The sequence below is a fragment of the Mesoplodon bidens genome, assembly GCF_964165515.1.
Source record: "Mesoplodon bidens genome assembly, chromosome: 11".
Taxonomy (NCBI): domain Eukaryota; kingdom Metazoa; phylum Chordata; class Mammalia; order Artiodactyla; family Ziphiidae; genus Mesoplodon; species Mesoplodon bidens.
In genome coordinates this window covers 85265772-85288982 of record NC_138167.1, presented here as the reverse complement: position 1 = coordinate 85288982, position 23211 = coordinate 85265772, and the positions used below count along the sequence as shown (strand labels likewise).

The 23211-nt window shown below is 35.2% G+C and overlaps 1 protein-coding gene across 7 annotated transcripts in view; it reads right to left on the bottom strand.

The window, feature by feature from the left end:
• The window catches only part of EEA1 (early endosome antigen 1), a 315773-nt gene that overhangs the window by 46893 nt on the left and 245669 nt on the right, over positions 1-23211 (bottom strand). For all 7 annotated transcript variants that reach the window (XR_014016978.1, XR_014016979.1, XM_081247857.1 and 4 more), the window contains 4 exons: positions 20354-20470; positions 11835-12173; positions 5793-5942; positions 4411-4530 (listed from right to left, as the gene is read on the bottom strand). Coding sequence is in view for 5 of the 7 variants with exons in the window: in XM_081247857.1 (XP_081103983.1) it covers positions 4411-4530; positions 5793-5942; positions 11835-12173; positions 20354-20470 (726 nt within the window). In the remaining 2 variants the exon portion in view is untranslated. The remainder of the gene's footprint in view (positions 1-4410; positions 4531-5792; positions 5943-11834; positions 12174-20353; positions 20471-23211) is intronic.

The following is a 23211-nucleotide window of genomic DNA, read 5'->3' as shown; positions in this document are numbered from 1 at the left end:
ACACACTACTATATGTAAAATAGATAACCGAGAAGGACCTACTATACAGCACAGAGAACTATACTCAATATTTTGTAATAACTGTAAAGGGAAAGAATCTGAAAAAGAATATATATGTATATATATATATATATATATATATACACATACATATATATATATACACACACACACATATGCATATGTATGTATTTATGTATAACTGAATCACTGTGCTGTATACCTGAAACTAACACAATATTATAAATCAACTATACTTCAATAAAAATAAAGTAAAATATATTTAAATACACACACACACACACACACACACACACACACACACCTCCTTTCTTCAAAGGATATCCTTCACAGGATAAGTTTGAATTTACCACCACCCATTGTACAAGTGACATCATAGCTTATGAATACCTTATTCCTTCAGTCACCTCCCCTTCTCCAATATCCTCAATTATTCCCTCTCTACTAGTCCCTTTGTCCTACATTATAAACATATTCAGGTACCTCTGGTTCTCAAAAACACTTCCTAGACCAAGTCCCACTCCAGTTTCTGCCCAGTCTTTATGCAATTCACATTTTAATTTCAAAAGTAATGCATATTTACTTTCCCCACTCCCTCATCTCTCATTTACTCATCAATCAAAAATCAGACATTCATGTCTATCACTTTATTGAAATTATGTTTTACAAGGTCACTAATTCTTAACTACTTAACCTAATGAATATTTTTCATTTATCATACTGGGTGTCCTCTCCACACACCCACATTTGAAGTTGCTGCTTACTCCCAACTTTTGACTCTCCCTAGTCCTTTGGCTTTCACTCTGCAAGGTCTCCTTAATTGCTCTGATCATTCTTTCTTTGAGCTGTTCTTCCTCTACTCATCCATCCCTTAAATGTTAGTGTTTCCCAGAAGTCTTGTGTTACCAGTTGTCTGTTTTTCTCATTACACTCTCTCCCTGGTTGATCACATTTATTCTAATAATTCCATTTACCCCATAAATACTGTCTCTCACAGCTAATATATAGCATGGTCCTCTCCTTCAGGCTTTAAATTAATACATCCCATAGGTGCCTCAAGACTCGTCCAAAACTGAACTCACTGCACTGGCCATCTTTCTCAAGTTCATTAACACAGCTGATGATATCTCCATTTACCATGTACCTAATGTTATCAGTCTTCAAGCCATTCCCTTTCTCTGTCATTCCCTACAACTATTTATTAATTTACCTCCAAAGTAGTATTCATATTTGTCCAAAGTAGTATTTATTTTACCTCCAAAGCAGTATTCATATTTGTCCTATGATATTTTTTAGCAATTGCTTAAACTAAGACCATCATTATGGCTTCCCTGGTGGCGCAGTGGTTAATAATCCGCCTGCCAATGCAGGGGACACGGGTTCGAGCCCTGGTCCGGGAAGATCCCACACACCGCAGAGCAACTAAGCCCGTGCACCACAACGACTGAGCCTGCTCTCTAGAGCCCGCAAGCCACAACTCCTGAGCCCACATGCCGCATCTACTGAAGCCGGGGCACTCTAGAGCCCGTGCTCCACAACAAGAGAAGCCACTGCAATGAGAAGCCCACGCACCACAAAGAAGAGTAGCCCCCGCTCGCCGCAACTGGAGAAAGCCCGCGTGCAGCAACGAAGACCCAACACAGCCAAAAATAATAAATAAAAATAAATTGATAAAAAAAGGACCATCATTATTTTTCACCTAAACTACTGCATATATTAGTCTTTTAACTGATCTCCTGTTTCAGAATATTCTCTCCAAAATTCATGTTTTACAAAACCATGAGAATAATCTATTTAAAAATCAAATCTGGCTATGGCACTTTTAAAGACCTTCAATACCTTTCTATCTTCAAGCATAGATAGAAAGGCCTTCCATAAACTTACCCATGTCTAATGCTCTGGGCTCTTCTCCAACTCATCTCTAAATTACACTTTAAGCTCCAGCAAAACCTAACAGTTTCATTCATACCAGCTTCACTATTCTTTTCCTTGTAACTTCTACTTGGAGTATACTACTCACTATCACCATCTTTGCAACCCAGAAACATTTACACAAGCTTTGCAACAGATTGCCCCTTCTAAGGAAATTTTCTGTAACTGCTCTTTTCCAAATTATATCCGAGTTACATAACTGTCTTCTCTATGCTATCATAATAATTTTATACACATATATACACCTACAACTATACTCATCACATCTCTTTAATTAGTTTTTAGGACTTTTCATAATGAGAGACTTTGCCTGGCCTCTTTGCCATCCTTTTCTTATTCCTCCCCAGAGATTGAGAATTTAACTAACTGGAAAGCTTGGAATAAGGAATCAAGAATGTTTAACTCAGCCCCTTGCTCTCCCCTCAGTCTAAGAGACAACCTGCCTATAAGAAGGTAAAAGGCTGTCATTTCCAGCTTTGTCTGTGATTGGATGAATAAATTTAATTCTGCAGTACATTATAAGAAAGTCCACTTGCCTGCAATCTATAACAAATTCTCTACCTCATTTTTACTACTCTATTTTTTTGCTACTCTTTATAATAAAACTCCTGGAGTTATCTATATTCATTGCATCAAACTTCTCTCTTCCCATTTTCTTTTGGACCCTCTCCATCAGGCTTTTGCCCCTCCTTCTCTTTACAAATTGCTCTTACCAATGTCATCAGTGACTTCATGTTGCCAAATCCAATAGGATTCCCAGTCTTCATCTTGTTTGACCTCCATCCTTCCAACTACCCGAGCCAAAATCCTTGGAATCAACCTTGACTTCTCTGCAGATGCCCCATATCAATCTATCAGTAAATCTGTCAGCTTTTAAAGTATATCTAGAATCTGACCATTTTTCACTACCTGCACTGTTTTCACTCTGATCCAAGCCATATCATTTCTTGTGTCAATTATTATAGTAGTCTCTTAGCTAATTTCTTTGTTTCTACTTATGTGCCCCTACGGCCTACTCTCAATACAGTAGCCAGAGTAATCCTACGAAATTATAAGTCCGATCATACTACTCCATTGCTCAGAATCCTCCAATGATTTCTCATCTCACAGTAAAATCCTTAAAATTACCTATGAAGCTTGACATGTTCTGATCCTCTGTGATCTCTATGGCTGTGATCCCTATGGCTTTTAACTCTCTTATCACTCACACCACTCCACTCACTGGCTCCTTGATGTTCTTGTACACCTTCCCTTCCTTTAGATCTTCTCAAAGATGCCTTCCCTGGCAACCATATCTAACATTGCACTCCCACCTCCAGACCCCCAGATACTTCCTACTCCCCGTCCCTTTTTTCATCTCCATAGCACTTCCACCATCTAACACACTATATATTTTGCCTATTTACCTTGGCTAGTGTTTGCCTTCCTCACTAAGCTCCATGAGAGCAGACATCTTTGTCTATTTTCTTTGCTGCCATATCCACAAAATCACTTCCTTGGCTAAGAGTAGACATTAATATATATTTGTTGACTGACTGAATGAAAGAACAAATAAATGAATACAATATTTGGATCTCTAACCACCTGACTCCCATGCCACTATCCAAACTCAGAAGGGAAAGAAAGGCATATTACTTACTTCCTCCTTTCAACTCCAACATTGCTTCTGTGTGTATATCATTAGATTGCCTTTTCCTAGAAGGCAGGCACTGTGTCTTACTCAGCTCTCTAATTTCAGTGCTTACCACTGGGCCTGACACACAGTGCTCAATAATATTCAATGAATTAATAAAAGACCAAAGGAATAAATGAATGTTAAATTCAAATTCATTTCAAACATCTGGGTACTGTCTTCTGCTCACCATAACAAAAAAAAATTTTAACTTATTTCAATCTTCTGAGCTATACTATAGAATCTGTACAAATTTAACTCAGTCACATTTTCTATACCTACAATTCCAATGTTCATATGATAGCTCTGAAACAGGGAAAGACATGACCAATAAACGTAAGTTCTATTGTAGGAAATACAAAATGTTATTTTTTACTGAGGTATACTAAACTGAGAAATTTTGTTTGCATTTTAATTTCTAAAATAAGGTATTTTAATAAACAATAATAAATAAATAATTTATTATGCATAAATAACAATTTAAATAAATAATATATTTTATTTAAATAAATTTAGTAAATTTCTTTAACAGAAATTTAATAAATTTTAAATTTTTATATAAATTTATAAGTAACAAATCTGTTTATAATAAATATTTTTTAATATTTTAGAAAAACTTTTCAACAGAGTAATCAAAAGAAAAAGATTTTCTGATTATCCAGATACTGAAAATTATCAAAACTCTTCACAATCAAGTACTTTGCATTATCTAGTTTCACCACAACAAAAGGTTAATGATTTGGTTTATTTTTGTTTAAAGGGCTAAAAATCCAAATACTATTTACCTGAGCTTCACGAAGTTTTGCTGTAGTGCTTTGCTGAAGAGCTTGTTGTTCTTGATGCTGTTGCTTTGTTTTATCTAACTGATGCTGCAATTCTGTGGAATTTGTTACTTTTTCCTTCAACTTAAAAAAAAAAAAAATGAAGACTGTCAGTTGACAACTTAAAGGCATAATGCTATCATATAAATATCTGGTAGTACTTCAGATCTCACAATTCTCAAGTCTGAAGAGAAAATTCAATTCAAACAACAGATAAAAATCAACTTTAAAAGCAGTATCTCATTACTTATAGAATTGTAATCTCATGATTAAGAAATTATTCCTTAAGAATTGATTCTCATCCTGAAAAGTAGAAAATTCTTTCTCCAGGTTGGCATTTAGTTCATTATTGTTTGTTTGTTTGTTTGTTTGTTTTGCAGTACACGGGCCTCTCATTGTTGTGGCCTCTCCTGTTGCGGAGCACAGGCTCCGGACGCTCAGGCTCAGCGGCCATGGCTCACGGGCCCAGCCGCTCCACAGCACGTGGGATCCTCCCGGACCGGGGCACGAACCCGTGTCCCCTGCATCGGCAGGCGGACTCTCAACCACTGCGCCACCAGGGAAGCCCTATTGTTTTTATATACTAATATGATCAAGGAATTAATTATATATAAGTAATTATATATTTATTTTTAATTAATTATTTTTAAATTAATTACATAATTATTTTTGTAACAGTAATAATATTTACTTTTTTCACAACAATCATAATTATCACTTATTGGGAAACAACAGCATGATCTACCACACTAAGATTTTGGGTCTACAAGAAAATCTTTTGCTGAAGCTACAGATTTTAACTCTCAGGGTTTGTTCAATTCTAATAAAAGAAGTACTTTAATGATAACTTTTACTTTAACCAAATAGCAGTTACCATTTTTGCCAACTACAGCTTAAGTTAGGATAGCATACAATCTTATGTTTAATTTTTAAAAGAGAAAATCCTTAAATGCAAACTCAAAGTTTATATGCACCAACTACATGTCATTAATGCCCTCAGCAACTGTTCATTTTTCAGAGTCATTAGGAATTGGTCCTTCCTGGAAAGGAAGACTCTTCTTGAGCAGCCTGACAGGTTCACCCCGAGAATTTATCCTGACTAAAGCTGAAGAGTAGCCTTCTTTGCACATTTTTGTTGAGAACTTTAGGGAATACAATCACAACAAAATGACTTAATACAGTTAATAAATAGGACGTTTTAACTGGGGAGAAATAAAAGTCCCAACTTAAAGTTAAAAAAATCCAATTAAAGCTCTTGACCATAAAAAGATTAAACACGATATTTAAGATGCCTCAAACCTATCAATAAATGTACTAATGTAAACTCATTTGAAATGCGAGCTTACCTCTTCTTCTAAACGAGAAAGTTTGAGCTGTAGATCAGCCACTTGTTGTTCTTTATCCATCAGCTTTTCACTTGAAAGCTGTCTCTGTTCCTTCAGCCTACCATGAGCTTCCCCGAGTTGGCGCTCTGTTTCCAGAAGTTTGCTATGTAACTTTAGAAAAGGAGAAAAAAAGTAAGTACATATGTATAAACACACCTACAATTACCACCATTACTACTACCACCTACTTTCCAAGCAATGTTGTACTTTTCACCAATATAAACATAATATATTAATTTTCATGATACTTTAGAGGAACCTAAGATCCAACTGAATGTTAATCACATGAATTATGACTCACATAAAACTGTAACCAAACATCACAGGTTTCAGGGTTTTGGCACTCTTTAAAAAAAAAAAAAAACCCTGCAAGCCTGAGGCTCTTGTTTAGATATGTGTTGTAATCACTTGAGGAACTTAAATAAAACAAAACTTAAAAATTAAGACACTTAAGGCACATTCAGACCTATTCCACTGTAGTTTTTAGAATCCCAAAGTGATTCTTGTAGTTTTCCCATAATTATGAACCACCACAACTGACTTCTTACATTTGGGTACTGAATAGAGCACAAAGCATTCTCAAGTCCTCAAACTGGCACACAATTTCTAAATAAAATAGAGGAAAGAATAGTTTCTTAAAATATTAGGTGATTCTTATTCATTAACTTTAAAATTGCCACCTAGCTAAAACAAAAGGAGAAATTTGTCTTGGAGCTAGAACTATCACTTTCTCAAATTCCTTATTTTCGCTAATACTACCAGAAATAACAGCTGGTTTCTCTTGTGGGATTGGCTGGGGGTGGGTCCATTAAAAAAAAAAAAGTTTGTATTAATTTTAGAAGAATTACTGCACAAGTGCTGGGAGTACAGAACAAAAAAAGAGTGGCATGGAGATAAAGATGCAAGACATTCGGCAAGGCTTACACACTAAGAGTACTTCTACACCCCAGCGTCATAACACATTAAATCGAATCTCAGCATGTGCCTCAGGAAAACTGGAAATTAATAACAAGCATTCTATACAATTGCTTTCAATCAAACCCATTCACGTTAAATCTGAAAATATTAAGGGTCTATAATAGCCTTTGTGTCATATATACACTTATATGCTCTACACTTGCATATTTCTCCGTAAAAATTCACAGTTGGCAAGGAAAAAATAAAGTTCTATCAGAAGAGTGTACACCCACTATTTTCTTATGTTATGAAACAACCTGCAGCTGTCAAAATATATCCTATCCTCAATAAAGAAAACCAAAGTGGATTTCTAAAGTAAAGCATGCTTCAATCTAACTAAAACAGGAATCAGTAACAGTTTAAGAAAAGACATTTATTTTACTCTTGTCCTAAGCCAGCACCCTGACATCTCTCCGTTTTCTTCTTCTTCTTCTTAAAGTGCAGTGAATTAGCACTGTAGTAACTACCCAAACCCTCTCTTTCTCACTACAAGAAGTAGATCCAATCCTGGTACGTAAAAGCAAAGGAGGCCTTCAAAGTAAATTCATATTTCAAGCATCTAAGTGCTTGATCTCTTACAGACAGGCATCACCTACGTCTAGTTCCTGAACTTGTTGGATAAGAATCACCCAATATCATTTTTTTTTTTTTTTTGCGGTACGCGGGCCTCTCACTGTTGTGGCCTCTCCCGTTGCGGAGCACAGGCTCCGGACGCGCAGGCTCAGCGGCCATGGCTCACGGGCCCAGCCACTCCGCGGGATCTTCCCGGACCGGGGCACGAACCCGTGTCCCCTGCATCGGCAGGTAGACTCTCAACCACTGCGCCACCAGGGAAGCCCCAAGATCATTATTAACACAAAGATAATCAGACTTCTCCCCTAGAAGTTTAGATTTAGTATATTTGAGCTAAAACCCAGAAATCCATGTTTTCATAACAAGAATCAGATGATATTTAGTTTCAGGAATAATTTGCCAAAAAGCAACACTTTAAAAAGCAGCAGTTTTCAATCTCAACTACACAGTACAATCACAGGGGAAACATTTAAATATACCAATGCCCAGGCCTATGCCAGAGATTATGGCATAACTGAGTGGAGGGTGAGGCCTTGATATTGGTAATTTCTTAAATTTCCCCAGGTGATTCTGGTGTGCAGACAGAGTGAAGAACCACCAAATTAAAGATAAGTGTTGCTCTGGATGTAGAAAACAAACTTATGGTTCCCAGAGGGTGAGGCTGGGGGGTGGAATAAATTGGGAGATTGCGATTGACATGTACACACTACTATATATGGAATGGGTGGCTAGTGAGGAGCTACTGTGTAGCATGGGGAGCTCTACTCAACACTCCTCTGGTGGCCTATATGGGAAAGGAGTCTAGAAAAGAGTGGATGTGTGGATGTGTGCGGCTGATTCACTTTTCTATGCACCTGGAACTGACATGGTATCGTGGGTCGACTATACTCCAGTAAAAATTTTTTATTAAATATAGATAACTGTTGCTCTGAAGCGAAGATTTACTAAAGGGGTGAAAAAAGAGATATTATATATTATAAATAACTGTCATTCTTTACTGTACAATCCTGATAAATCCCTGATCCTTAATAAAGAGATGAATCTCAAATCAAAGCTGCCCAAGGGTGTAAGCAGGCCAAAATCCCTTAAGCCATAATGCCTATACCATTTTAGAGTAAATATGTTAAGGAAAAAAAAGGATAAACTAAGAGCAAAAATAATGCATCCTGGAATTATTAATAGAATGGTCTATCCTAAAGTTACATTTTGAGATATACATACATGTATATGTCCTCTGAGAAATTTAGTTTTGTGAACTTATATACACAATTCTTTATTCATTAAGTTCCAATTAATGTTTGCTAAGTGCCAGGCCCTATTCCAAATGCTTCACAAATATTAACTAATTTAATCCTTATAATAACCCTATGAAGACAGTTCCATTCTTATCCTCTTTTTGATAGATGAGCAAACTGAGGTACAAATTAAATAACTTGTCCAAGCTCACACAGCTTGTAGGCCACAGAACTGGAACTCAGAAAGCTGGCTCTTAAATCCACACTCATAAACCACTATGCTATTTGAGATGGCATGTTAGATAATTTTTTAAAATTAAGTTGGATACATGGGTTGGGGAGTGGGAGGTACAAACTACTGGGTTAGACAGGCTCAGGGACATACTGTACAACATGGGGAATACAGCCAATATTTCATGATAACTGTAAAGAAAAACAAACCTTTAAAAATTGTATAAAATTTTTTTTAAATTAAAAAAAGTAAATTGATGACTAATTGTTTAATTACATAACATCATTATCTGCACATCTGTGGCTATTTTAAAAGTGCTCACAAATATGAAGAATATGGGGTACTTTGTTTTCAAGTCCTTTGTTGACAATTGACAGCTATGTATTTTTGTCAGCACTGATAGGGGAGCTGAGGATACAGTGGAGAGCAAAACAAACTCAGTTCATCCCTACACTCCTTAAGGACGCTGAAAGAAGCTTTAAGGTGAGGTTCACTTCCATTCTTCCAATAAATACTTACTGAAAGCTCTAAGTATAGAGGCTGATAGAGTACAGAATAAAACAGATTCCTCAAATTAAGCAGCTCACCGTCCAAAGGGAATGGTAGATAATACGCAAGTAAACTAACTATACAATATAAAGTATTATAAAGAAGAAGCTTGCTGGAATAAAGTAGGGTACAGAATAAATGGAAAATAAGCTACTGAAATAGAGTGGTCCAGAAAAGCTTTATTGAGGAAACAATACCTGAGCAAGCCTTATGAAGAACTGAAATCAAGAATACTCTAAGAAAAAAACATGGGCAAAGGACCTAAGGCAAGAAAGTACTTTGAAGTGCTGGGAGTGTTTGAGGAACTGAAAGGAGATCAGTATGGCTGCTTCACATGTTGGAGACAAGCTTGAAAACAGACATAGTGTGGACCATACTACACACAAGTGCTTGCATGACCAAGTAAGATATTTGGATTCAATTCAAAGTGTAAGCAAAGCCACTGAGGTTGTTAAGCAGAGGAATAAAGTGATATCCTTCACATTTTAAAACAAGGCCTCTGGCTTCCATACGGAGAATAGACTAAGGAGGTCTCTAGAAAACGGAAGCCTGTAAAAAGGCTAACAGTAGCCCAGGTGAGCAATGGCAGCAGCTGAGATGAAGGGTAGTAGCAGTACAGATGAAGAGAAGTGGACAGATCTGAGGCAGGCTTTGAAGGTAGAATCCAGACAGCATGCTGAAGAGAAGCTAAATGGTATCCCTTCAAGGTCTTCAGTACAACCTCTTTAGTTTGTACAGAATTGTGACGAAACCAAATAATTAGGTACACTCAAGTCTTGGAATAAAAATATTGCTTGGGTAGGTTCTCAAAAATTCCTGATGCCCCTCCACCCACTGACAACCAAATGAAACCCAAATTCCTCAGCCTGCTATTCAAAAGTCTGCATAATAAACTTCCAACTGCTCTTTGGATTCAAAATAGTCCACTACTATTACACATACCCTATCCTCAGAGCAAATGCATGTCCCTCCCCGGTTCTTGTAATACTTCCCTGCCTCTAGTTTACCTTTCTGCCTGGAAGACCCTCCTGCCTTCAAACTGCTACTTGTCGAAACCCATCCAATATTCACAATTTCAAGCACCACCTCTCTCTCACACAAAGCTTTTCTTGATCACATTAACAGGACAAAATAATTATACAATATGAAGTACTATGGGGGGGGAGAAAACAGGAGAGGAACTCTTCCAAAGTCCCATGGTATATGAGATCATTTTATTTTAATTCTCACATTCATTGGTATAGGATAGTACTTGCCTCATCCTCAATGAGATTTACATAATCATTTAAGGTAGGTACTGCTTCCTTTTTCATTTCTGTATCTCCTAATAAACAAGGTATAGTGTCTTTTAGAAACCATAAATGCCCCATTTGTTCATTTGAACTGAAAGGCAAATATCTAAGTTATTCATTGATATCCCCAAGCCTGTTTCCTTCGATTATGAATGCCTGCATTTGTTCATTCACTTACTTACTAAAACATCTGCTGATTAATCAGCAAAATGCCAGGTAGTTGGGATAAAAAATGAATAAGACATTGTCTCTGCACCTGAAGAGTTCAGAGTCTAGTGAAGAAGGATACATAAGTTATGATAATATACTATACTGTGATAAGTAAAACAATCAAGATATGTAAATGCTTAAGCCATCTCTGGAGGGGGTGGTGGTGAGAAGTGGCAATATGCAGAAAAAGATTTCTGGAAAAGTGACAAGCGGAGAAGAGAAATAGGAAGAGTATCTCAGGCTAAGAAGACAGAGGACTGATGCCACAAAAGCCAAGTATCACTGCCCTATAAATGAAAATAGTTGAAAATTATCAAAAAAAAAAAGTGGCTGAGGACTTTAATCTCCCGCAAATTTCCATTTGTCTACCAACTTTAATGTTACCTATATAATTAGAATAGAGAATTCAGAAATTAAGTTAATGGCAAAGTCAATCAGAAATTAAGTTAATGGCAAAGTCAAAACTTCCATGAAACTTCTTCTGATAGATATTATTTACCTATAAAAAATAGTTGTTAGGACTAATTTGTTTTCTTCTTTTAAAATATCTAATTTTTATATTATTGGTTTAACAGTAATTATATTTTAAAATTTAGTAACAAGAAAAGAAAAAAGATAAGAATTTTTAAATAAAAGAATGATCAACAATTTGAATTATTATAATAGCTAATATCTGCTGAGTACCTACCACGCACCATGTACCATTCTAAGCAATTTATATGTATTAATTCATAAACACTTCACAATAATACTATATGATAGATACTATCATTTTAAGGGAAATTGAAATTAACAGAAATGAGATCTGACTCAATACTACAGGTTGTGAAAATTAAGAGTTATTTTTTTAAATGACAACTTTTTTAATGAACTATATTATGATCAAACAACCATCAAACACACTAAGAAGAAACCATAGGGGGAATTACAATAAATAAAAGTTAACAGCTCTTACTTGATTAATTTCACTTTGGAGTTGTAATCCATGCTGTTCCTTTTCTTCCCTCTGTTGTTGTAGCTGTTTAAACTCTGCCTTAAGATGCTGGTACTTGGTCTCCACTTCTGATAATTCTTCTTTGAGCTTTTGAGTAGCCTCTCCCTTTTCACCTAGCTCTGCCTGTATTCTCTGCAGTGAGGTTTCAGATGCAGATAACCTTGACTGAAGCTGTTGACAATCTAGGTCTTTTTGATGAAGGCTTGCTTGTATATTCTTTTTACTCATACATTCTTCATTATGTTTCTCCTCTAACTGAGTATAGTCCAGTTCTTTCTTCTGCAACTTTTCAGTCAAGTTCTGAAATAACAATTTAACAATTTTTTTCTTTTCCTAATATTTTATTTTCCTTTCCTAATATTTTTAATTATTCTAATTATTCAAATAATCTTTAGAGCAATATCATTTCCTACTAAATGTTTTAGTAAATATTATAATATAAACAGTGAAAATATTTTAATAGAGAAGAATTAAATTGTTATATACTAACTTATGATTTTATTACTGGTCTACTTGACTAAGCTCTATTAATATAAATTAATATAATTTAAGAATTACCAACAAAATTTTGACATAAAATGAAAACACTAAAATCTACTAACTAGATTCTTTAGGCTATGCAACATATTTATAATCTCCCATTTGAGTTAAAAATTGAAACTACCCCTCTATTATCAAAAATTACTTTAAGTAACAATATGGTAATTCTGATTTTTGGCTTTGCAATTTCATAATTGGTAAGAGCTTTAGCAATAACAATACCATTTACTGCTCTAGTATGCCTGATTCTACTGATTCCTCATTTTTGCTCTTCTTCACAAACATCATTTTTAAGAGTCACAAGTTTAAGACTTACTCAAATTTCTTTCTAGGTGTGTAAAACAGTGATCTAAAAATATCACTTACCTGCCTTATATTTGTTATTTTACTCAATACTATCAAGTACAAAATATAAAAATGACACCTCCAATCAAAGATCTGGACCAACCAGCCTAATCAAATGTTAAAGTCTGGGCTCAGTGGAGTTTTTACTACTAATATTGAACATTTTTAGTCAAGATATTTACACACAAGATATGGGTCAGAATTTTGACTCAACTCTGTAAGAAAGATAGCCGGGAAAAGAAGCCACTATAAGCACCTGATGAGTCAATCATGGACATTTATTATACTCATCTTTATATACAGTGTGCTAGAAGGGGATAATACAGAAATAGTGGAGGGCAAGCAAAACTTCTGGCCTTTAAACACACTATAATCTAAATGAAACACATTTAAAAAATTTTTTCTAAGTTAAAACATAATGCACAAACAAACAGATTAATACAAAAGCTGTGTTAAATTTCTCCAGTGCACAATTTTTTTTTAAATGAAAAGAGCAAAGTCAGGTGGGGCTAACTAGTAAGTTAAAATCACCTGAAAACAAAGTTTGAACTTGGTAAAGTAGTGAGAGGAGTTAAGAACAAGGTATATATACATGACTCATGCCATCTGCTCTATACAAAAAGACACAAAGGAAAAGACAAATAAGTTGCAAGAGGGGACACAGGGGAGTCACAAGTTTAGATAATAGAATGGGAAAGGCAGCAGTAATGGTTCTTAAACACGTGTCTGAGAAAAAGTTCATTAATGTAAATTACCAAGTATAAATATACTATAGAAAAAGCAGTGTCAAAAAGATATCAGTATATGTAAGAAAGACAAAGTGGGAGACAAAGTAAAAAGAGCACCCGGAAGTTTTCAGCAAAATTAGCAAAGAAATGTGTCTTGACTGACCAACAGACACAGAACAAAAGAGGTAGAGCCAAAAGACTAGAGAAAAAAATAATAATTTTGAGTCAAACTACTTGTTAGGAAAGTTCTCTTTTTATAAACATTTTTTGTCTTACTTGTTAGTAACTCCACATCTTTCTTGACTTGATTTCATACTTTTTCTTTTAAGAAAATAATATTTATTTTAGAATTCATAAGCTAAATTTAGTCTATTCATTGATCATTATAAATGACTTGCATCTTTTCAAAGAAAATTCTAAGTTACTAAATTTTATGAATGCAACCATGCTCACAAATACTTGGGTGGGATATAATTTTAAAACATGCTACAAAAATTAAGTCTAGTAGTGAGGTAGTGAGCCTTCCTCATAGGCTTACTCATAAAGTGCCCAAGTAATCCTACTAGTTCTATACATAAAGGACCCCTCAGACAGCTTTACTCTTTAAGAAGCAAAAATACATTATAACCATTCACTTTAAAATTCACTTATCCTAAAAAATTAACCAAAATCTTCCTACTTTATTGCACAGATGAGATAATTAAATTTTATTTAAAAGAACCTAAAACACTTTCTTTTTAAATAACCTAATCCACTCACATTATATATTTTTTATATGCAAAATGCTTACTATATCTAGTATCACAAACTGTTTATCCTTATTATGGTCTTCTCATGGAATCTGAAGCAAAAAGTCTAGTGAATATATGGTTTTTGAAGATTGATTTTTTTAAAGTACAGTAGAATCCATTAAAGAAAACAGTAATTTCACTTTCACTTCTCCATATTAATCCTTACAACAAAAGATGATATAGACATTATCATCCCCATTCTGTGGATGAAGAAGCTAAAGCTGAAAGAACCTGATATGACTTGGCCAGGTAGCAGTCACATATGATGATTCTAAGTCCAATAAAGTTTTCACAACACAATTCAGACACTCCATGAGTCAATTCAGGCTTCCCAAAGCATACACTATTCAAGTTTAAATTATAAAATGAATGTTAAGCTTAACTCATAATTATCATTTTAGTAAGCAAAATTCTTTCCTTCCGAATGTCCAGTCCTCTTTTGACTTCCTCACCAATTGTTCTTTCAACATATTTCCTTACAGAGACAATTTCCCTGTATTAGACTCTGTTATTCACTTGTTACTAGCCCAGATAATGAGAAGAAATGCAAAAAGAATGGCATTTTTTATTGTTTGATAGCTTACAAAGCGGTTTCAAGGATCTCATCTCGTTTGTTCCTCAAAACAGCTTTGTGAGAAAAAACAAACTGAACTACTTGTATCTCTCCAACATCTTATATTTTGTGCTCTTACATGTCCCCATGCCTTCTGTATCTAGCTCTCAAAATGAAATGCCATTAACCCCTCTGCCATGTGACATGCTCCTAAGCATCCTTAAAGACTAAGCTAAAGGGACTTCCCTAGTGGTGCAGTGGTTAAGAATCCGCCTGCCAATGCAGGGTACATGGGTTCAATCCCTGGTCTGGGAAGCTCCCACATGCTGCGGAGCAACTATGCCCGCGCCCGAGTGCCACTACTGAGATTGCGCTCCAAGAGCCCGTGCTCCGCAAACAGAAGCCACCTCAATGAGAAGCCCGTGCACTGCAACAAAGAGCAGACCCCGCGCACCAAAACTAGAGAAAGCCCACACACAGCAACGACGACCCAACACAGCCAAAAAATAATTAATTAATTAATTTTAAAAAAAAAACACAAGAGTAAGCTAAAAAGTTATGTCTTCAACAAGAGTCTTTCCTGATTTACTAGGCAGTAAGTTAGGAAAACATCCACCTTGGTCCTGACTCAACTCTGCATCACAAAACTTACAGTAAATAAAAACAGTAACAACAAACATTCACTGAGGTGCTTACTCTAAGCCAGGCAGTGGTCTAAGCACTTCAACATCTATTAATTTTTTTAATACTCATATCAATCCTAAGAGGCAAATAAGTATAACAGTACTTCTTAGCAGAAGAGGAAAGAGACTTTGAGAGGCTCTGGGTTACAGCCAGTCAGTGACAAAGCTGGGATTTAAACATGCCTTTCACCACTGTACTATGCTGTTCATCTCAATATACCACTTTGCAATACAGTGGTAATATACAGCAATACAACTACTTGCCATATCTGGCTTCTGCTTTGGCCTATGAACATCTTAACACTGAGACTGTGGAAAAGCGGAGAGCAATGAAGGATGGAAAATGGGTAAGAGGTGAGACCCAAAAAATAACTCAGTCTCTTACAATGACCTATATTGATCATATTAGTAGCTTTAAATAAGCATATGATTTTGTTCAGAATTTATATGGAAATAGTTAATTAAATTGAGCTGCAGGATTTTGTTTAAATGTCAGCATATGATTCTTATTAGAAACTAAAAAGTAAATTTCTTCAAGATTCCTGGCTTGTTTTTAAGTTTTCAAAGCCAGTGATTAAAAAAACACTGGTTTAATGCTGAAAATCTTGACATTAACACAAAAGTAACTATTTTTTCAACTCATTATATTTTATAATGTTATCTATCCACCTTGATGCTGCGTATGACCCACAAAAGCTGCCCAAGGCATTTCATTAATAGCCTTCAAAAGACCAGGCACAGAGATTTCCAAATTCATAACACTTGGATATCACCAGTGTCAACAATCATGGTTTGCCAAGGACTTGGGTGAGGAGAGGTCGGGGAGCAAGGATAATAAAAAAAAGGTAGATGCACATCTGTGCTTGCTCTAACCAGTGAAAAAAATCCTAAACAGGAAAACACTTCGAAAAAAAATTTGAAGTCTTACTTATGTAAAGATTATTAAGATTAGTAGAAAATCCTATTATTCCTTAATCAAAAATATCCTAATTTTACCACACTAAACCGTCTTGAGTCCATGTATTATTCATAAAAAAAACATAGTACTTCCTTTAATAGTGTGAATGTATATATGCATGTGTGAATATATATATATATATATACACACACAATCTGTGCTTCATTATCCCTTATTAATAGTTTAATGTTTCAAAAATACAAAATAAATTACACTGATCATAAACATAAACATCTGTTGTGTGTACACCTCTGGTAAATTTCCAAGAGGTAGAAGGTCAACTCTGAGCTCAAAGGAATTAAAAATCAAACTGAGGGACAAAGATAAAACTAGAGTATATGTGGAAGTTTTCTACATATAGCTTGACAGGAGGGGAAAAAAGGGGGTAGGGAGACACAGAGGTTTTCATAAAACTTAAAAAAGATTAAATTTTAAACACCAGTCAGCACCAGGAGTATACAGAAAAATGGACAATGGTAAACTGGTATAATTACTCTGGAAAATAGTTTGGGATCATCTAGTAAATTTGATTATGTATATAGCCTATAACCCAGCAATTCCACATGAGACTACGTAACAGAGAAATTCTTACACAAATGCATGAGATTTGTATGTGAATGTTCACAGCCACAATATTTGAAATAGCAAGAAAAAAGAAAAACTGCGAAACAATAGGAAGTATATTTGGGTCACTTCTGCTGCACAGCAAATAATATAACTGTCATACAGCAGAGCATTTATGTGATTGAATTATAAACTGAGCTAGTTGCTTTTTTCCATGAAACACCGTCTTTAAGAATGACAGACAAACTATGACTATTCAGGTTTGGGGAGGAAGAAAATCTGTCACTTCAAAGGATAGAGCTGATAGGATTGGTTTTGCCAACGATAAAATTCAAGCTTCCAAATGAAGCTTAGAATTTTGGAAAACCTGTATCCACCACCATGAGCTTGACACTTCCTCATACCTATAAAGTATTCTAAGATTGATGGTGATATTGGCAAATGTGATTAGTTTTATATTGTACAATGAAATGTGTCAATATTTGGGGAAAAAATCTGCATAACTCAGTGAACCAATATTTTCCACATGACTAATGCATAACGTTACAAAATCATGCACAGGAAAGACCCATTCAAAAGGCAAGACAGAGGAAAAAATTTTATTGTTACAAAGTACAAAAACTGCATTACTATGGTTTCAGATTCTACACTGTAATTAACTTTTGAGAAACTATACTTTAGTTTCAGCATAATATCAAATAAAAATAGCTACAATTATCTGAAAAGGCTATTAAGATAGTCCTCCCTTTTCCAACTACACATCTGTGAGGCTAAATTTTCTTCACACGCTTCAAACACATCACAACAGATTAAATGTAAAAGCACATGAGAATTAAGTAAGTCATTAAAGCAAAGCTAACAAATTCACCATACCTTTGAGTAAAAAGATTTAATAACTTCCTACTCCTCCACCACCAAAAAAGTAAAGACATGGGAAAAAAAAGTATTGATACCAATACCTGACCTATCCCAAAACTAAATATTATCTGTTGCTCATCTTTAAAGAACCAAGGCGGAAAATATTAACATTACAGAATACAGAATAAGAACAAAGTTGGAGGTTTCATACTTTCTGATTTCAGAACTTATTGAAACATACAGTAGTCAAAACAATGTGGTACTGGCATAAAGAAAGACATATAGACCAACAGAGGACGACTAGAGAGCCCAGAAATAAACACTCACATACATGGTCAAATAATTTTCAACAAGGGCTCCAGGACCATTCAATAGGAAAAGGACAGTCCTTTCAACAAATGGGGCTGGGAAAACTGGATTTCCATATGCAAAAGAATGAAACTGGACCCTTACCTTACACTATAAAAAAAATTAATTCAAAATGAGTCAAAGACCTAAAACTATAAAACTATTAGAAGAAAACATAGGTGAAAAGCTTCATGACGCTGAACTTAGCAATGATTTCTTGGATATGGCAGCAAAAGCATAGCAACAACAACAAAAAATTGATAAACTGAATTCTCTCAAATTTAAAACTTCTGTGCATCAAAGGTGTGATACTGTAAAATATACATTTGGTCTTGGTCCCCATTTCTGGAACCAGGCTCCTAAAGCCCCAGGAATTCCCTATGTGATAAGAGCAATAAAGATATCCTTTGTTATTCCTAACAAGCCCCTTTCAACCACCTATGAGTTCGTATTAATGAGGTGATTTTTTAGAAAGCCCTAAGGATGGGGGTTGGTTGCCAGGGGAACCAACCTTGAAGAAAGGGTTAGAACTTTCAGTCCCACCCTGACCTCCAGGGAGGGAAGAGGGGCTAAAGGTTGAATTAATCATCAGTGGTCAATGATTTAATCAATCATATCCGTGTAGGAAGGAAAGGGTTTTGAGAGACTCTGAGTTGGTGAACACGTGGAGAGCACCCAGAGAAAGCATGGAAGTTTCAAACCCTTTCACACATATCTCACCCAATGCATCTCTTCCATCTCACTGTTCTTATGTTATGGTCATCTATAATAAGCCAGTAATCTAGTAAGTAAAATGTCTTCCCAAATTCTGTGAGTTACTCTAGCAAATTAATCACACCGAAGGCAGGGGATTGGGAACCTCCCATTTATAGCCAGTTGGTCAGAAGTACAAGTAACAAGCTGGACTTTCAATTGGTGTCTGAATTGGGATGTGTGGCGGAGGTGGGGTTGGGGTGCTCAGGCAGCCCTGCAGGACTGCACCCTTCACCTGTGGAATCTGATGCTAGCTCCAGGTAAGCAGTGTAAGAACTGAGCTAAACTGTAGGACACCCAGCGGGTGTTGAGAACTGTTAATATACGGAACACCCTCACATCTGATGTCAGAAGTGAAGGTGCAGTACAGTATTGAGAGTAGAGACACATAGGAGCGTTTTTCCTTTATAAAAAGATACAATCAACAGAGTGAAAAGGCAACCTAAGAGGAAATATTTGCAAATCATATATCTGATAAAGGGTTAATATCAAAAACATATAAAGAATTCCTACAATTCAACACAAAAACACAAACAATCCAAAGAAAATTACATAGCCAACAAGCATATGAAAAGATGATCAACCTCCTAATCATTAGGGAAATGCAAATCAACCATGAGGAGATACCACCTTAACACTCAAAAAAAAAAGAAATAAAAATCACAGAAAATAACAAATGTTGGCAAGGATGTGAAGAAACTGTTGAATCCCTGTGCACTGTTGATGGGAATTTAAAACGATACAGCCACTATGGAAAACAGTATGGTGACTTCTTCAAAAAACTGAACATAGAATTACCAGTACGATCCAGCAATTCCAATTCTGGGTATCTACCCAAAAAAAATTGAAAGCAGGATCACAAATAGATATTTGTATACCCAGGTTGAGAGCAGCACTATTGACAATAGAACTAGCCAAAAGAAGGAAGCAACAGATGATAGATAATACAATATATACATACAATGTAATATAACCTTAAAAAGGCAGGAACATGAACGAACCTTGAGGACATTATCCTATGTGAAATAAGCCAAACACAACAAGACAAATACTGTATGATTCCACTCACATGAGTTACTTAGAATAGTAAATTCATAGATATAGAAAGTAGAAGGGGTTTGGGGCAGGGGAGACAGTGAATGGGGAGTTGTTTAATGAGTCTTGAGTTTTAGTTTTGCAAGATGAAAAGACTTCTGAAATTGGTTGCATAACAATGTGAATGTAAATAACACTTAAATAAAAAAACCCACACAGAACAAGTCATACTGTACTGTGCCAATATATAAATAACATACACAAGATTAAAGTTTAAGATCTATAAAATCAATTCACCATTACATGTAGTTTCTAAATTCTTACCTGATTTTTTTGTGTTAATTCATTAACTGAACTTTTAAGTTTTTGTAGTTCCTGCACATACACAGCAACTTCCTGGGGGCCTTTGGCAAGTTCACTCCTCAGCTGGTTTATTGTGGCCTAAAAGGAAAAAAAAAAAATTAGAGCAAACTAAAATGAAAAAGGAAATGGAAGCATCCAAAGGTTTTCAGATTACATAGATCTTTGTCATTGTTGTTGAACTGAAATAACTCAGAAATTTCAACCTGATTCTTTATCTTACCAGCCCTACATCTTTTCTGGCTGAAAATTAATTTTTAAAATTTATCCAAAATATACTTCATTTATTTAATAATACATGAAATGAAAAGTTGACATGTGTCTGAAGTAAGCACCAAACTGCAAACTTGAATTTACTGGCTTTAAATTCTATACTTTAATCCTCCTGAATTTAAAAAGGATACGCGGGCTTCCCTGGTGGTGCAGTGGTTGAGAGTCTGCCTGCCGATGCAGGGGACACGGGTTCGTGCCTCGGTCCAGGAAGATCCCACATGCCGCAGAGCGGCTGGGCCCGTGAGCCATGGCCGCTGAGCCTGCGCGTCTGGAGCCTGTGCTCCGCAACGGGAGAGGCCACAACAGTGAGAGGCCCGCGTACCGCAAAAAAAATAAAAAATAAATAAAAAGGATATGCAAGTTATGCCTATATTTTCTCCCAGTTTCTGTGCACAGCCTTTTTTTTTTACTTCAAAATCATGTTAAATGCAACAACCAACATAGAATTACCTTTGAAAGTGGTGAATCATCTTTTGGACTGTAATGGAAAGTATTTGTCCAAAGAAGTTATCAAACAGAAGCTATATATAGTTTTATTAACCTGGATCACTCTATGATCATGAAGAATAGCTGGGTATGAATTTGCTTTAATGCATTTAATATTGTTTAAATGAAAATTAATGTCTATTATGAAAACAATGGTTTAATCATTTAATAAATAAGGTAAGAGAAAGATAAGCAAAGAGCCTGGAAATACAAGCTTCCTATACATGAAAGCTTCAACCACTAGAGAGAAACTAAGTACTGCCTTTTAAGTATGGTTTCCTACAAGTGATATTAACAGAACTTTTTCATTTCCAATACTGCTTACTGGCTTTACTTTTTACATTCTTAACGTTACGATTATTTTCATTGCCTATATTCTTCATCAGTAAATAAACTATAATATGAATACAATAAATTTCTTAATTTTTTTAAATGAACACATTGGCAGTTACCTATATCATATATTACAAGCGAGTATTTTCATCTTCAAGGAAAAAATCTTAGAAGGCTACTAATTTATTGTGACAATAATGCCAAGTGATCTTTTGCTACTTCTTTTGGAAAGCCTTCCAGAATGTGTGGCCCTTTTGTGTTTGTTTGTTTGTTTGTTTGCAGTACGCAGGCCTCTCACTTTTGTGGCCTCTCCCGTTGCAGAGCACAGGCTCCGGATGTGCAGGCCCCACGGCCATGGCTCACGGGCCCAGCCGCTCCGCAGCATGTGGGATCCTCTCGGACCAGGGCACGAACCCATGCCCCCTGCATCGGCAGGCAGACTCTCAACCACTGCGCCACCAGGGAAGCCCTGTGGCCCTTTTTTTTGTTAAAGGATTCTCATTATAATAAAACCAAATCCACTGTGGATGAAGGTATAAGGATAATGGATGCAGGTATAAAGTTTTAGAAACTAGTAAACAAGGTAACTGAACTGAATGATCAAGCACTTGGGCTTATTTTAATAACCATAAATTAATGAAACTGGTTTTTTGAGTGCTTTCCAAACTGGTTTAAAGTCAATAAAAAGAGGTTTCAAAAATGTTTTGGGGAATGACAGCATGTCTGAGATACGTTTATGACCTGATTTTTTAAGGAAAACATGTATATAAAATATACTTCAAAGAAGAAAATGTTTAAATATTCATGTATTTTTAACTGTGTTCAAGTAAAAAGTGTATCCTAAACACTTTCTGTCTTGAACTGGCCATGTAACGTTGAAATGGATATAGGTATTGGAAGTTTGTTTCAATTTGCTATGTCTAACAACTTTGAATCTCAGAATCACTTTCTATTAGCAATATTATGGATGTTAATAAAAATATTAGGAACAATCCAGCTACTTTAAATTAGTATGTTTTAATCTTGTAGTACAAATGCCTACTTATCACACAGGAAAATAAATTATCGTATTTAAATCCCTACTTTTAACTCTCTTTCAAAGGAATTACTAGAATATCTCACACATAATAAACAGAAATAAGTAACAGTGTACTAAAATGCAAATTTTGAGTATATTTCATTAAAGTACCATGATTCCACATTAAAGTTTATAAGATACAGTTAGCTACGTGTAACATCTATCTAGTATCTATCTTGCTGATAAATGCCAACATATAAAAGGAACTAAACAAAGAAAATGTAAAGCAAATGTATCCAAAATTATTTTGTTATATCTTATACCTTTTAGATACAGTAACATAAATAATTTTATAATGTATTCTTCGTACACTAAATATGTATATGTTTTTAAACTAGAATTTTTTAAAATATAAAAGCAAGCATTTAAAATTTTTCACTTTACTCAAGGGGGGAAAAAAGAAAGATGTGGGAAAAGTATACACCTAAAGGTACATTTTAGTTATGGGGAAGGGGAGGAACAGGAGTGAATTATAGGGCACTTTCACCCTCTCTACTGCACACTATGAGTCGTTTTAATTTTGACAGTGATCATATGTTTCTATTTAAAAAAATAAAGACTGAAGAAAGACAAAATTTCAAAGGAAATAAATACATTCACTATAGCAATATCACTATGGGTGAAATTCAAAAAGAAGGTTTTTTAAGTCACA